An 18058-nucleotide genomic window follows, 5' to 3' on the forward strand; every position below is an offset into this window, starting at 1 on the left:
CTGACATCCTACCGGAAAGCGCAACGTTTTTTCGCCGTGGCTAGTTACCACCCTACCGCCAAAGACGTACCGCGAAGCGATATAGCGTACCGGTACGATGTCGTGTAGAAACCGAAAGGGGTGTGGATTTTCATCCTACTCCTATCAAGTTAGATTGCAGCATCACTTACCCTCAGGACAGATTGTAGTCAAGGGCTAACTTGTAAATCATAAAAAAATGGACCGCTGACATCAAATGGGTAACAGAGACCCGCTGGATACGTGTGGTTGACGACCTTGGTGTTTGGACATCCGTAAACTCTTTTACGGACTTATTCCAACAATGGACGTCCAGCGGCTGAAAATGATGGTAATTAAGTGTATTAATAATACTCGTTATGACATAATATTTGACATTAAATACCACGTGTCTCAAAAGGTTAAGGAAAAACATCGTGAGGAATTCTGCATACCTGTCTTCTCTACTTCTGTATGAAGCCTGCCAGTCTTTTTAACCCCTCTCATTTTGAGAGGAGACTTCACAGTGAGCTGAATATAGGTTGTTAATGATGATAGTATATTGTTACAAAAATTGTTTCTAATAATATGTGCTGTGCTAGACTTTCACATGATCGCATTATGACATTATAAACCATCCAACCGATGTGATTCACCTCAGACCTTTTTGATCAATATCAACACCAATAGCCTATTTTTAACAGCCTACTGCGAGGCTAGGCTTTTTTTGTATAAATTATAGGAGTGTTGGAACTTAGACCCACCATGCTTCACATATGCGGGTTGGCAGGCTTGGTAACATTCTATAACAATAATATCAATTGTTAATAATAAAATCCGGGAAGTAATCATATTTTTATTTAAATAGATACGAGTAAGTCGTTGGTGGTAAAACATTTTCTGTTTAATGTCATTCCATTTGGCCCAGATGCCATAATCTTATACATACAAACTCCATAGCATGGCGTCCATTAACGAAATTAAAATCTATACAGCAGCGGGGATGAAAACCCGATACTCATGGTCCCTGAATGATAAAATATCAAGGGACGCGAAAGTAAATGGTTTTGTAATATTTTAATATACAGGGTGATTCGGTCTTTAGTGCGGATATTTTTTTTCGTGGTTCTGTATCATTAATAGAATATAAATCTACAAACAGTTCGATACATTTAATGTAATTTTTTTTTTTAATTTATGTCTCTAAAATAACAAAATAATGTACATATTATTACTAAACAAGATATATTCAGCTTAAAAGTGATCTGGTGACGTCCTTTCGTTATCAAACGAAAATAAAATAAACGCACAATAGGGTGACCCTAAAATTCTGTTCAAAAGTAAATAACTTTAGCTAACGATAATTTTGTTATTTTTGAGTTAAAAAAAAAAAGAAAAAATACGTGATCATTAAATTTTGTTTATGTACAAAATATAAAAATATCCGCACTAAAAAAATTTTCTTCCTGTATTATAATAATAATATAGAAATATACGTGTATTTTTACCTGATACATTTTTTTTTTACTCTATCGGTTTATAGGATTATGTGTTCAATATGATTCACTAGAATGTGCCTAGTGGTTACTGCGTAAATTCGATACTTGAAAATTATCCATGTTCTATACCTAGTAGTAAATTAATCTATTACTGTGTTAAATTTTCACTTGGCTACGGGGCCTGTAGCCAAGTGACACGTCGATTCTCCTTCTACGATCGCAAACGCTTCGAAAATTCAAAAATGTTTAGGAATGACATTTGCTATCGACAGTTGTCGATAAGCATCTATGTTTCTGATTTTCGAAGCGTTAGCGTTTGTAGAAATAGAATCGACGTGCCCGTGATTGAGTATACAAAATATCCTTAAAGTAGCCGTTATGTTTTAGTATTTTTTTTATTTTTTTCCAAGTGTTCCGTTCTGCTCTATAAAGTATTTGAAAATATTACAAAAACAAAGTATTAACCAATTCAAAGACCATAACTTTTATTGTCAAATATAGGTAGTATTTATGGTAAGTATAAAAATATTTTCAAAAACTTAAGTAGTCATTATTTATCTAAGTTACTGTAAATGTAACTGGATAGTTTGCAGGATATCATGATCGTCATCATTAGCAATCCATTTTCGGCTCACTGTTGAGCACGAGTCTCCTCTCAGAATGAGAAGGATTAGGCCAATAGTCCACCAAGCTGGCCCAATGCGGATTAGCAGACTTCACACACGTAGAGAATAAAGTCCGCTAAGTGTCAAATTCTCAAACAAATAGAGGGTAAATTCGACGCTCAGCGGCTGAATAATCTGCTAGGGGTGCCCCTACAACGCCTATGAATTCCACTTTTAGTGTGTGTTTTAGTTTCTTTAATAGTTTATTTTCTCCATAGAACCGAGGAGGGGGGTTGGACATGAACGTGATCCCGGCGTGGCGGGAAGGGATCACCGGACGGGGGGTCGTGGTCACGATCCTGGACGACGGGCTCGAGACCGACCATCCAGATTTAGTAGCAAATTATGTAAGTAACTAAAAGCAAATTTTGTAGTCTTATGTAGAAAATTATGTAAGTATTATGTAGAAAATTTTACCTATAGGTACTAATATTAAAAAGATGAAAGATTTGGTTGTTTGTTTGTATGTTTTGAATAGGCTCTGGAACTATTGAACCGATTCGAAAAATTCTTTCACTCTTGGGAAGCTACACTATCCCCGAGTGTTATAGGGTAAAAATATGTAAGTAATGAGCAGCAAATAATATAAATCATAAGTAGCAAATTATATAAGTCCAAAGTAGCAAATTATGTAAATAATACGTCCGAATTATGTAAGAACTATCAGACATATTATGGTTTTTTTCGCATAGTTCCTATCCTATAATCTCTTCTCTTCTTGGTCGCATTCTTCATTGCTGAAGGTCGTGTCCGCACTGCAGTCCCTTCGATGCGTTGTTAACGATTCCCCTCCACACAGTCCGGTCCTCAGCTTTTCTAATGGCTGTTGTTACAGGGAGTCCAGTGAGTGACTTAACCTGATAATAATAAAATCCTATAATGTAGCTTTCAATAAGTGAAATTATGTGTCAGAATAAGTTCAGCAGATTCAGAGACTACCCCCTTAAACCTCACAAATTTTACCTCTTTATAATATTGGGGTAGATAGGTAAGTAGAAAATAAATGCACTACTTAATTTAAAAGTTATATAAACATATACTAGGCAGGTATACGTATAAATTAATTCTTTTTCTCGTGATTGAGTATCGTCTTATTATGCATAATATTTAGGAACTGCAAAATTTAAATATTACTTTACAAATAGCCTCTTTAATTACTAAATTAATAAAATATTCTACGCACCATATAGATTTGGGTCACTAATTAAAAAAAAACACGGAGCCTGTAAACAAACGTAATCAGATTAATTAGCGCCATCCATTAGCAGTTAATGAACCAATCACTTAGCAGTCAATCAGATATTATACCAGCATCGATACTAATAACGTAAGTGGACTTTCAATTAAGTATCCGTCGTGGTTGAAAGCATGCCAGGACGCAGCTAGTCTAAGATCCGGTATTAAAAATATATACTCTCATCTATTATTAATTAGTCATCATCATCATTATAAACCCATACTCGACTCACTGCTGAGCTCGAGTCTCCTCTCAGAATCAGAGGGGTTAGGCCAATAGTCCACCACGTTGGCCCAATGCGGATTGGCAGGTTTCCTCACGATGTTTTTCTTCACCGTTTGATACACGTGATATTTAACTTCTTAAAATGCACACAACTGAAAAGTTGTAGGTGCATGCCCCTGACCGTATTCGAACCCACAACTCACTTCGTCATTTTCACTGGGCTATCACGATTATTAATTATTAGTGTTATGAAATAAATTAGAAGAATTAGAAGTTGAACTATTTGTAGAGAAATTCAATATACACATCTTATGTATTACGGAACACTGGCTCACAAAGTCACAACTATCAGTACTTGATATTAAAAATTTTTCATTGTCAAGTGTATTCTCCAGAAGGGCTGGACATGGTGGCTCTTTAATACTTTTACTTAATAACCTAAAATACAAGGATAGAAAAGACATAGTTAGTCTTTCTGTGGAATGCATTGTTGAACTATCTTGTGTGGAGTTGGAACGAATTGTTATAGTATGCGTGTACCGACCCCCTCCTGCTGACTTTGATCAATTTGAAGAGGTAATGGAGGATGTAATGAGACGTTTGTGCACATCTTCCAAACAAATACTGATTTGTGGCGATTTTAATGTTGATATTCTAACAGAAAACTCAAAGTCTGTTAGATTTCTTAACTTATTCAAATGTTTTGATTTGACTCATGCTTTTAATGAACCTACTAGGATAACGGCTACTTCAGGGACATGTCTGGATAATATATTTTACAATTGTGTGATTGAAAAAAAGATGATAATAAATAAATTAGGCTCTGATCACAGTGGTCAAATAATAACTATTTTAAACAATAAATCCAATAGCAACCAATGGTTCAAGTATAGGCCGATAACTGAAGGTAAATTAGAGCGATTTAAAAGCATAATTTCTTCAAAAATTCCAAGTCTTTCATTTGAAAATAGTCACCCAGACAGGCTATTTGGTACGCTGTTCAAGACAATAGACAAAGAGTTTTGTAAAATTTTTAACTTTAAACGTATTAATGTTACTCAAAAATTAAAGTTTAGCGAATGGGCTACTGTAGGCATTTACAAAAGTAGAGACAGATTGTACGAGTTGTACGAGGAGAAACAGTATAATCAAACGCGAACATATTTAGAACATGTAAAAAACTATTCAAAAATTTTCAAACGTGTTTGTATTCTTGCAAAATCATTACACATCAAAGATAGAATAATAAAATCTGAAAACAAGGTACAAACAACCTGGAACATAATTAATAAAGAATCAGGCAAAATTAGACCACGTGATATGAGTTTTGAATTAATTGTCAATGATAAAAAGATAAACACCGATAACGAGGTTGTTAATGCCTTTGAATTTTTCCAGAATGTTCCTATCTTGTTAACAGATTCACTGGACTCTTCTGCTACGGAAGCCCAGAGGATATTAAGAGGCCATGTTAAAGAGTGCAACGTTCTTTTTGAATTTCATCATATAACTGTATCAGACATTAAAAAAACTTTTAAACTGTTAAAATTAAAAAGAACTGGAGACATGTGGGGCATGTCAGTGAAAGTAATATCTAACATCATTGATGTCATTGCTCCCCACTTAGCTATTATTTTTAATGAATGCGTGGATTTGGGTATCTTTCCGAACCTAATGAAACATGGCAAACTGTTACCACTTTTTAAATCAGGTGACAAAACTGATGTTAATAATTATAGACCAATTACAATACTGCCAACACTTAGTAAGGTTTTTGAAAAAATCATTTTAAATCAACTTTTAAGTCATTTTAATTTAAATAATTTATTTCACCCTGAACAGTATGGTTTTACTAAAGGTCGCAGTACAACTGATGCAGGTGCTAAACTTTTAAAACATATATATGATGCATGGGAAAATGCTAAGAATGCTATTGGTGTATTTTGTGATTTGTCCAAAGCATTCGATTGTGTTGACCATAACATTCTTTTACTTAAGTTAAGCCACTATGGCATAAAAAGTGTTGCACTCGATCTCATCGCCTCTTATCTTAGTGATAGAACACAAAAGGTATGCATAAATGATTCAAAGTCTCGCGGTTTTTCTAACACAATGGGCGTCCCACAGGGTTCAATTCTGGGTCCTTTTCTATTCCTAGTGTACATAAACGATTTACCACACCATGTTAGCGGCATCTGTGAGATAGTACTGTTTGCTGACGACACATCCCTAATTTTTAAGAGTGACAGAAGTAAAGATAATTCCGACGATGTAAACCGTGCCATATCGCATGTGTCGCATTGGTTCACTGTTAACAACTTACTTTTAAATGCAAAGAAAACTAAATGTATTGAGTTTTCATTACCAAATGTTATAAAATTAGATAAGTCTATAATGATCAATGGTGAAACACTAGAAATAGAGAATTCCACAGTTTTCCTGGGAGTGACCTTGGATTCTAAACTTCAGTGGGGTGCTCATATAGAAAAACTGTCAGGTAAACTCAGCTCAGCTGCTTTTGCAGTGAGAAAAATAAGACAGTTTACTGATGTTGACACAGCTAGACTTGTTTATTTTGCGTACTTTCACAGCGTAATGTCTTACGGTATTTTGTTGTGGGGCAAGGCTGCTGATATACATTCTATATTTGTACTTCAAAAAAGAGCAATTCGAGCAATATATCAACTAAAATCACGCGAGTCCCTTCGTCAAAAGTTTAAAGAAATAGGCATTTTAACAGTAGCCTGTCAGTATATATATAACAGTATAGTTTATGTGAGACAAAATATTAATTTGTACAAACGAAAAGGAGATGTAAACCCACGTCTTACTAGACACGGGCATAAGTTAGTTATTTCTGCATATCGTCTCCAAAGAGTTAAAAAATCTTTTGTGGGTTTGGGTGTACTCTTCTATAACAAGATCCCCAAGACTGTGATGGACTTGCCAATGCACAACTTTAAGCAATGTGTTAAAAAACATTTACTTAGTCGAGGTTACTACACTATTGATGAGTTCCTTAACGACAAAGGTGCTTGGAGGCCATTGGATCAGCTTCCACCTTCACACAGGAAATAAAACTATAAGAAATTGTAATTTAATTGTTATCAAATGTAAATTGTAATACTGTATGACTTTTTCAAAAGAGCAACTGTTGAGTTTCTTGCCGGTATCTTCTCAGCAGAACCTGCCTTCCGAACCGGTGGTAGAATCTTTACAAATAGTCAACTGACGTGTCAAAAGTGCTTGTAAACTGAGCCTACTTGAAATAAATGAATTTTGAATTTTGAATTTTGAATTTTGAATTATAGATAATGTTTATATTGACACATTGCAAACAGTTTGCCTAGTTAAATTGCGGCCAAACACATTTTTCACACAAAATCTAGGAAACCATGAACTAAATCAAAGACAATCTAATACAGATAAATTAAGCATAAAATTTGACAAGCTTTCGTTTGACATATTAGACAAAATAACTGATGAGGGTATATAAATAACATTACTGAACTTTTTATAACTGGTAACCCCACAGTTGCAGTGTGAAAGCAGGCAACCTTTACTTTTTCAATTCTCTTGGGTATATGTATTCTATTAATTAGTGTCTAGTGTACGATATTTTGTAATTAACAAGTAAGGGAAGGAGATAAGTAAATAAAAAAAAAGATTTAATGCTGTTCGAGCGCAATTTAACTAAGCAACCTATGTGTAATGTGTCAATGTGAATATTTTCCATCATTTATTTCTTATCCCAATTAAATAACAGCTAAGGGGAATATATGCTGCATCATCACTTACCATCAGGTGAGATTGTAGTCAAGGGCTTACTTGTAAAGAATAAAAAAAAAATATATATATTTCTTATGTCGGATCTCGTACCTACTACGAGTATATGCAAGGAATCTATTGATCTATTATAGCGTGAAATTCTCATGTTAAGGCGGCGACCTGTAACATTTTCATATGACGTAACACGTTACAAAGTGGCTTGCTCATTTTGTAACAATATGTAACGTGCACAAAAGCTTCCACGCCTCACTCGGCTTGTCCGTTATTTGATATGCAAGTATATCAAAACTACGGATATATAACGATATGCAAGACTATACAACGTTGAAAGATATGTAAGACTATAAAACGTATATATTTTAAAAAGTATCTTAGTTGTCAACCCATATTCGGCTCACTGCTGAGCTCGAGTCTCCTCTCAGAATGAGAGGGGTTAGGCCAATAGTCCACCACGCTGGCCCAAAGCGGATTGGCAGACTTCACATACGCAGAGAATTAAGAAAATTCTCTGGTATGCAGGTTCCCTCACGATGTTTTGCCTTCACCGTTTGAGACACGTGACATTTAATGTCTTAAAATGCACACAACTGAAAAGTTGGAGGTGCATGCCCCGGACCGGATTCGAACCCACACCCTCCGATATCGGAGGCAGAGGTCAAATCCACTGGGCTATCACTAATATTATGTAACTAATATTATTAACACGAATGTGAATATTTAATTTGTTTCTTCAACGATTTCAAAATACTTTCACCAAAGCTAAGTTACACTATTAATAATTAACGTAGACATAGGAATGGAGTAGTAGCGAGTTTTAGTGAGGTCCTGGAGTCTACCAAATTGCACTGAGGGTGGCCACCGAGGTTTTAGTGGTAAATTCCACATAACCCGTTTTCTCCCCCAGTAAGTCGGGTATCTCATAAAGAGATTTCCCCCCTTGACAAAAATAAGGCATAGAAATGGAAACTACGCGGGTGAATTTGCGGGGGCGTTCACTAGTATTAAATAAATTAATATTTTTGCCATTTTTAGGGTTCCATAGTCCAATAGGAGGGTTCCTTGTATATTTTGGCTTTGTTTTTTATTATTACTAACTAGCCATGTCCACGAAGGTAAACGCACTCCTAGACGTGATTACGACAGTAGTTTAACTGTCAGTTGTCAACTGTTCAATTATCAGTTTTGACGGCCTCCGTGGCGCAGTGGTATGCGCGGTGGATTTAATGACGGAGGTCCTTGGTTCGATCCCCGGCTGGGCCGATTGAAGTTTTCTTAATTGGTCCAACAATGTTGGTAGCACAAAATTGGTAGCTGGTGGGAGGCTTCGGCCGTGGCTAGTTACCACCCTATCGACAAAGACGTACCGCCAAGCGATTTAGCGTTCCGGTACGATGTCGTGTAGAAACCGAAAGGAGTGTGGATTTTCATCCTTCTAACAAGTTAGCCCGCTTTCATCTTAGATTACATCATCACTTACCATCAGGTGAGATTGTAGTCAAGGGCTAACTTGTAAAGAATAAAAAAAAAAGTTCATTTAACAGTTAAAAAAAAAAACGTTAAATTTCAATAATAATTACTGTTTAACCACTTTGACTTCAATCTAGATTGATTACACTCCAGTTAATTTTACCTCGTGTTAAATATCATCATGTATTAATGATAGTAAACGGGACAAACCGCTTAAAGTGCTTTCCCAGATACAACCAGCTATTAGTAGAAGGCTATTCGGGCTATTTATTATTCAACAACGTCGCTGCAGCATCCCTTTAGCGCTATTGATTTATAGTGAGTCCATTTACTTGGACTTTATATCGACGTGTTACCTGCTTTTCGACTCAACGATCATTTTAAATTAAATAGGTATAGTTATCATTAACAACCCATGTGCGGCTCACTGTTGGGCACGAGTTTTCTCTCAGAATAAGAGGGGTTAGGCCTTAGTCCACTACGCTGGCCCAATTGGCTTCACACACGTATAGAGAATTAAGAAAATTCTCTGGTATGCAGGTTTCTTCATAGACACGTGATATTTAATTTCTTAAAATGCACATAACAGAAAAGTTTGAGGTGCATGCCTCGGACCGGATTTGAACCTACGCTCTCCGAATCGAAGGGAGAGGTCATATCCACTGGGCAATCATGTCTTTCAGTACGCGCTACATACTTAGGTGTACTATACCTTTTTTAAGGTAGAGGTACCTACAGTATATTTTTGTAATCATGCCTTGAATTTGATTTGAAGCAATGCTAATAACAAACATCCATTTTTTTTCCATGTCAGTATTATCTTAAAATAGAAAGGTCTTTAATATCTATACAAACATACTATTATACATTATGAATGTGAAAAGGATTTGGTTAGGTTATCTTCCTTTGTTACGCTTTTAAGCCTAAATCTACATTATCAGCGAACCTAAGCTAAATTATCAGTGAGTAATATAGGCTGTTTTTTATCCCCATATTCTCAAGAGAATATAAAATACGCGGATGAAACCTCAGTCTCCACTCATTAATAAATATAACACAAATATACAACTAAAAGTCCTTTTAGAGTAAATTCCCTTAATGAGACAACAAACAGTCTAAAAATAAAACAGTTAAGAGCTGACATTTCAAAGTCGCTGTGCACAGCAAACTGGGCAGTTGTCAAAGGGGCCTGTCTGTCTGTACAAATCTTTCTTCGTTCCCACTGCAAGCGTTCGATAAATAACCGGGCGTCCCCAGTCGGAAGTCGGGGTGACAGTCATGAACAAAGTCGCTCAAGCGGAATTGCAATTTGTGCAGATTTAGTAGACGGAGATACAGCTGTTACGAAAACCGTATTGTCGTGGGAGATATATGATATAATATGTGGGCTCGAAGCGAGCAATATATCGCCGATGTTCAGGCTTGTTCTGTTTTAGTTATGATGTTGGAATATGCAAAACTGGTGTGATTTGAGTTTAATACTCGTACCGTTAGTATATAGATAAAATATTTTACTTTGGGTATAAAAAATAAAGTTATAATACGTAAGTACACTACGGTAATTACAATAGAGTCAGTCTTCTAAGTCTCTTTTTAATTTTTTGGCACAATAGAATTTGACGGCCTCCGTGGAACAGTGGTATGCGCGGTGGATTTACAAGATGGAGGTCCTGGGTTAGGCTGGGCCGATTGAGGTTTTCTTAATTGATCCAAGTCTGGCTGGTGGGAGGCATCGGCCGTAGCTAGTTAACACTCTACCGGCAAGGCATACCACCAAGACATTTAGCGTTTCGGTACGATGTTGTGTAGAAACCGAAACAGGTGTGGACTTTCTTCCACAAGTTAGCCCGCTTCCATCTTACATTGAGCACTTACCGTCAGGTGAGATTGTAGTCAAGGGCTAACATGTAAAGAATAAAAAAAACAAAAAAATTAATACTTTAAATATATATTAACCATTAATAAGTACTAGAATAAAAATAAAACAATGTCAATGTAAAAACTTTCAAAATAAATACAATACATTGTATCCGTTCACGTTTGCCAAGACTGATAAAGTGTCAAAGCTTTGGATTTTTCTATTAGATAATGGCGAAAATTTCAGCAAATTATCTTGAAACTATTTAGCAAAATTCTTTCGCTGAGAAATTCTCAATAAACGGATATACAATCGATAGTTTATTGTAAACTCTTTAATTATTTCCCATTATTTAAAACCAATTTGTTTCTATTGCGATCCAGCCTGGAAACGAATTACCCAAGTTAGAGAAAAATGCCAATTCTTGGGAGAGACCTTCACCTAATAGTAGAAATATAAATATGGTGCATTGTAAATATATCGTTTGTTTAAAATTTTCTTAGTAGGTATAACGTACTTAATTGTAAGATCTAATTAGAAAATAAAAGGCTCTTTTTATTTATTTATTATTTTAAACCAATAAACAACTTTTTTACTTATATACTAATGCTTGGATTTTCGATATGCTTATTAAAGTAATGTATCGTAAAGTACAATTTCGAGATTGTAGACGAATACATATACCTAGGACTATCTAGTTAGGTACGTTCGAGAGAAAGAGGTGAACTGCCGAATCCAACTCGGCTGGGCTGCATTCGGGAAACTTCGCGACATCTTTTCGTCCGAAATTCCACAGTGCCTGAAGACAGAAGTCTTCGAACAGTGCGTGTTACCAGTGAGGGCCTCATAAGAAGGCTTAGAGTCACACAGCGGGCGATGGAACGAGCTATACTCGGAGTATCTCTGCGTGATCGAATCAGAAAAGAGGAGATCCGCAGAAGAACCAAAGACACCGACATAGCTCAACGAGTTGCGAAGCTGAAGTGGTAATGGGCGGGGCACATAGTTCGAAGAGCCGATGGACGTTGGGGTCCCAAAGTGCTGGAATGGCGAACCCGCACTATATGCGCAGTGTTGGTCGACCCCCTACCAGGTGGACTGACGACATCAAGCGAGTCGCAGGGATTCGCTGGATGCAGGCTCAGTATCGTGATGTTTGAAAGTCCTTACAAAAGGCTTATGTCCTGCAGTGGACCATCGGCTGATATGACGATGATGATGATGATGATGATCGTAAAGTAAATCCAATGAAAAATTGCTGCCTACTCTGGCTCTAGGCGAGTTATTGCACAGTTGAATTCTAGCCAACCGGGCCGTTTATAGCTTAGATAGCGCCGTATTTCACGTGATTAACGTATACCGAGACGATATGGCGTGTGTTTAAAGCGCGTTTAAAACGCTTTGTAAGTTTCCAGTGCGACATTAACGAACAAAGCCGGCCGAGTTTGAAATTACACGATTCATCTCTCGTCGGGCTGTTATCTCCCCGTATGATGGTTCGGAAAAAGCGGGTAATTAGGCCAGTGGGCATTACGATATGTGCTGCTCGAATGGCTGTATAAACGGCCTTTTATCTTTCGGGGCTAGGCTATCTGTCATGCTTTTAATCCGTATTCGCTGAGCGTTGTCATATACGGTGGCGTGGCTTTGCGTTGCTGTCATGTTCTGTTGTTTGTACAATCGTTTTGGCAGTTTTGTCATGTTCTTATTAGTGAAAAAATCTCCTGTTCTGTTGGTATTAATTGATCATTGTCTCGCGCAATGAGTTGTTTAACCGTGAGTGGATATTTTAGTTGGTTTGGTTTTTGTATTAGGAAAATGCAAGCTTGCAGTGCTATAAATTCTTTGTAGTGCCTCATATGAAGATTCAGAAGCCTCTCTATATACTTAAGAGAGAAAAAAGTAAGTTTTGATAATCAACTAATACATTATTAATCAATGGATGTCAATGTAATAATAAATTAGCATTTTTCTTCGTAACAATTAGGACATACCAAGGAAGTAGTATAAATAAAATTGCGTGAATTAAGTCAAACGTTAATTTTTAATCGTTAAAACTTACAACAACTTACACTACTTAAACTTATTCTATAAAAGCATCAACATATTAAGTAAGTTTGAATTCAAAATAAGCAGTAGCTGTTCCACTCATCTGATTTACTTTTGAAATAAGTTAGTTCTATCATAATCTCATCACAAATTTGCATAATACGTGGTCATGGTAATATTATTAGTAACAGACCAATCAGTGGATTAATTATGCAAGCAAACCAGATTCGTCTCATGCCTATGATTAGGGAGATTCATTTGGCCAGTGAGACCTACCTATTTTGGTCACGAATTAGGAATTTTATTATCTGGATATTGTCATCAGCCTGTTCGAATAGCCCACAACAAGCCTCCTGCCTTCAAGAGAGGAAATTTTCCTTTTTTTTATTCTTTACAAGTTAGCCCTTGATTACAATCTCACCTGATGGTAAGTGATGATGCAACCTAAGATGGAAGCAGGCTAACTTGTTAGGAAGACGATGAAAATCCACGGAACGCTAAATCGTTTGGCGGTACGTCTTTGTCGTTAGGGCGGTAACTATGCCACGGCCAAAGCCTTCCACCAGCCAAACCTGGACCAATTAAGAAAGCCTCAATCAGCCCAGCTGGGGATCGAACCCAGGACGTCCGTCTTGTCAATCCACCGCGCACGCCACTGCGCCACGAAGGCTGTCATGTGGAGCTTAGAACCATCACGCTGTCCCAATGCGGGTTGGCGGGCTTTCTACCAATCCGCATTGGGCCAGCGTGGTGGGCTATTAGACTGACCCCTCTTAATCTGAGACTCGTGTTCAAGATATGGGTTGGTAATGATGAACGCAACTTGACGGTATATTTGACCGTGTGTGGCTGGCGTTACGGTAAATTTCCGTTACACTTTGTCACTATACGAACGTATGAACGTGTAAATTTTGTAGATTTATTTGTATGTACTTGTTGATACATAGTTATGCGCTCCGAATTATTGGCATTGGCAATAATATTTGCATTGGATGCCAATAACCACGCAGTCGGGCCGTATTGATGGACTTTATTAATGTGTGTATTTACTGTTATGCGTGTAATACGGTAATCTGTGAACTAACTGCCGATTGGCCGGATTATTTCGACTGTCCTGGGAATTATTAGGTAACTTATTATTGGATAGGAATTGGATGATTTCTCCATTATTTCAATAATTTGCCCATATAATGATAATTTGGCATTTTCACGGAATGTAGGAAAGACAATTTTTTCTAGTAAGTACATATGCTGTCATACGACGTCTTAGAAAGTACCTATTTATAGCGCGCGGAAGGAGCTACTTTTGCGTGAAATTTGTTTGACAGAAATCCCGCGGGATCCATGAGATTTTTCCAGAATAAAAAGTAGCTCATGTCCAATTTATCTCTTTACCAAAATTTATCAAAATCGTTTAAGCAGTTTAGCCGTGAAAAGGTAACATACAGACTTTCGCGTTTATAATAAGTTAAGTTTGGATGCTTAATTGCAATTAGCATTCAGGTAATAATTATCTTCATGGCGATGAAAAGCCTTTTAAAATTCGTTGTTTAGTTTAGAAGAAGTTAGTATAATACCAAACAGTTAGATTCGGTAGGCGACTTCCTAAATTTCTAACTGATGCCCGCGACTTCGTCCGTGCAGTTTTTGAAAAATGCCACGGAAACTATAGCTTTTGGTAATCCAGGGTTTAATTTATCTGAACTTTAGCTAAGTAACTTAATTTTAGTTAAGTAAATAGGTTCAGTAGTTGTTTCGTTAAAGAGTATTCCAACCATCCACCCACATAGATTCTCGTGTTTAAATATTTTTTGGAAGCAGGTCTGGTATACATAATGATAATGGTTATTATTATACGCTAACGCTAATTTGGATTTAACTATTAACATTTCGTATCCTTGTTCAAAGCCGTTGAACCATGATAGCCCTGTGGATATGACCTCTTTCTCCGATTCCGGAGTGTGGGTTCGAATCCGGTCCGGGACATGCACCTCCAACTTTTCATTTGTGTGCATTTTACGAAATTAAATATCACCTGTCTCAAACGGTGAAGGAAAACATCGTGAGGAAACCTGCATACCAGAGAATTTTCCTAATTCTCTGCCAATCCGTATTGGGCCAGCGTGGTGGACTATTGGCTTAGCCCCTCTCATTCTAAGAGCAGACTCGAGCTCAGCAGTGAGCCGAATATGGGTTGATAACGAAATAGGTTCAGTAGTCGTGGCGTTTAAGAGTATTTAAACCATCCACCCACACACTTTTTTGTTTATAATATTTGTTGGAAGCAGGTCTGGTATACCTAATGGTTATTATTATACGCTACCGCTAATTCGGATTTAACTATTATCATTTTGTATCCTTGTTCAAACATAGTTTCGTGTCTGGTAGTATTGCCGTGGGTAATGATATTTACTTTATACTACCACAGTTAAGCGATGTTAATGTGAGTTAGTGGATCGTATTAATTCGCTAATTACTATTGTTTGCTATTGTTAACTATAAAATTAAGTAGATTATTATCGGTTACCAGATAATAATCATACATATCAATACTATGTAGATTGTATTATTCATTTAATAATAATAATTACGGATCCAATTATTTGTTCAGTATGACATGATATTATGTGTAAATCCACGAAATTATGAATTCTCTGGAATTCGCTTCTGTTATTTTTAGTCTTATTATAGGACTCAAAGGTGATTACAAATATAAGAAAACTAATGTCGAACAAAGGTTATGATTCACAACACTTGTCAGGACAACTTAATTAACAAATCAAACTGTAACCAAAATAAGACCCTAGAATGGCAGAGAATGACCTTGAGTGAAGTTACGTACTTGTGAACGATGTGTGTAGGGTTAAAGGTACCTTTGACTGATATCAAACACTCCCCTTTTCCACTCAAGTCACTCTCCCCGCCTATCCCAAGTAATCCATAAAGAATTACACAACAAGAGATGTGGACGGCTCGAACGCCACGAGCACACTGAAGCCAACACGAGATCGAGCGACGTCATATCCGTCACAGACTACTATTTACAACACTAAACGGCGATAACAGTCTTGAATACTCTGTACCTATCCGACAGCGTGTCATAAACGAACACACCTATATTACAGCCTTTCTTGATGAGTACTGTTTACCAACAAAGAAATTAGAAATGAAGGTAGAAAACGCCTGTCATTTCATAACTTATTCATTTTAAAAAATGTATGGTTTGTTTTTACAATGTTATATAAAATACATAAACCATATTTAATTGTTTAAGCTTATTAATAAAATTTATTTTCATTAGTTTATGAACAAGTTAATTTTAGTTATTATTAGGTGTGAAATGACTAGTGATTTATACCCTCATTTTTAATTTGTTTGTTAGTAAACAGTACTTATCAAGAAAGGCTGTAATATAGGTATAGTGTAAAAATACACTACACTAACAAACTTCTTTTGTTCTTGTTTTGGTATTTTTATTAGTCTTCTTTTAAAAATTCTAACTATTTGGATATTTTATGTTTATTACATCATTTATGTGATTGTACCTATGCTTATGTACCTAGGGAAGTCACTAGCCTTTAAGACATGGGCTTACCTAGTTTAGGGGCCCGGACATCATTGTAATTCTGTACTGAGTTATTCAAATTAACAATTCTTATTCTTACATAATTGGAAATTATGAAGTTGACTAAAAAAATGAAATGTGTTATTTTGTTGTGTGTTTGAAAAAAGACTTGCAAAAGGCTATACTGCATTTAATAAAAAATATCACATTGTATATGGAAGCTAAAAAATTGTAAATTTTCATCTAATTACGATTAAAGATTTTTAGTTTATTTTGAAACCGCAAGGGGTGTGGATTTTCATCCAACTCTTAACAAAAGTAGCCCGCTTCTATCTTACATTGCATCATTACTTACCATCATGTGAGATTGTAGTCAAGGGCTAACTTGTACCTAAAGAATAAAAAAAAATACAAGAAAAAAATACAAAATCAAGTGGATCGTCTGATTGGATTGTTAAGTTTTTTTTATTTATTTATTATTCAACAAAAAACACATTTAAATTAAGCCTAACCAGAGTGCAACACAAACCACAGTTGGTTTTACTGTGCACTGGTTATTATTACATAATACAATATTTAGGAACAAAAGTAATTAACAAACAGAAGAGGATAAATACCAAGAATAATCATTATAGGGTAGTTATATAAAAGTGTGAGTGAAGTTATTGAATAAGAAGTTAACCCTTTACTGCGATTATCTGATGTTAAGTGACGATAGAGTATAAGTAGATAATATATACTCAGAGGCACAATTATCCGCCCACTTTAGTATACTCGCGTCATAATCCAAGAGCGGATAATTTAAGAAACCAACTCCTCAAACGAAACGTGTAATCTCTCACCAAGATACTCGTAACTCAGACAGTGTATCCACAGATCCACAGACGTCTTATACCATCTCGTAATAACAACAAATCCTAATAAGATTTTGTCTACAAAATTAATTTAGTTCAGACACCAACAAGATGTAACCGCAAAGTCTCTCAGAGCCGACTAATGGAAATTAAGAGCTATATATTTACAGACTTCTCTTAGCTCTTCGTTTTGGTTGACGTAATTTATTTTCGCGAATAAAAATACTATAAAATCTACGTATCGATGTACTGGACCGGATTGGCCGTATAAGTCGATCAACGTCCCGGCAAAACCTATAAATTCTTCATACTGAAAAATAATGTGTTATGTTTAACTTTTATATTTATTTTATTCGTTTATTTATTTATCCATCAAAATGCGAAAGTTTATTTGTTAAATTTTCACGAAGCTGCTTGCGTCCTCTTTACCGTACTAAAAACGTCCTATGTTCGGTTGATGTTTGGAGTGATGTTATATCTTAATGTAGTATTATGTTTTCGTAAAAGTAATGTAAATAATTACATTTTCGGCTGTATTTTTTTTTGAAGCACTGTTTTGCGCACATCGATTGTGACGGCCCGATTACATTGTAGCTAGTCACTCAAATTCATATTCCCGCTCTTATAGCCGGTCCTTTGACTCGCGCTAAAAATCGATAGAATGCAGGACGAGCGCGTGATACGCAGCAGGACGAGCAATCCTCGCTACTTGTCACGCCACTCGTGCAGTTTCTGATTGGGCTATAAAGCAGGAGGTTCGGCTGTATCCTTTTTTTTTGAAGCACTGTCTTGCAACGGCGCGATTTTATTGTGCCCAGTCACATTCGTAGTGCCGCTCTTATAGCCGGTCCTT

The 18058-nt window shown here is 36.3% G+C and overlaps 1 protein-coding gene across 6 annotated transcripts in view; it reads left to right on the forward strand.

Annotated features, from left to right (window-relative positions):
• The window catches only part of LOC112054240 (furin-like protease 1), a 271513-nt gene that overhangs the window by 206638 nt on the left and 46817 nt on the right, over nt 1-18058 (forward strand). For all 6 annotated transcript variants that reach the window (XM_052886608.1, XM_052886613.1, XM_052886610.1 and 3 more), the window contains exon 5: nt 2380-2508. In XM_052886608.1, coding sequence (XP_052742568.1) covers nt 2380-2508 — 129 coding nt within the window. The remainder of the gene's footprint in view (nt 1-2379; nt 2509-18058) is intronic.

The sequence above is a fragment of the Bicyclus anynana genome, chromosome 17 (assembly GCF_947172395.1).
Source record: "Bicyclus anynana chromosome 17, ilBicAnyn1.1, whole genome shotgun sequence".
NCBI lineage: Eukaryota > Metazoa > Arthropoda > Insecta > Lepidoptera > Nymphalidae > Bicyclus > Bicyclus anynana.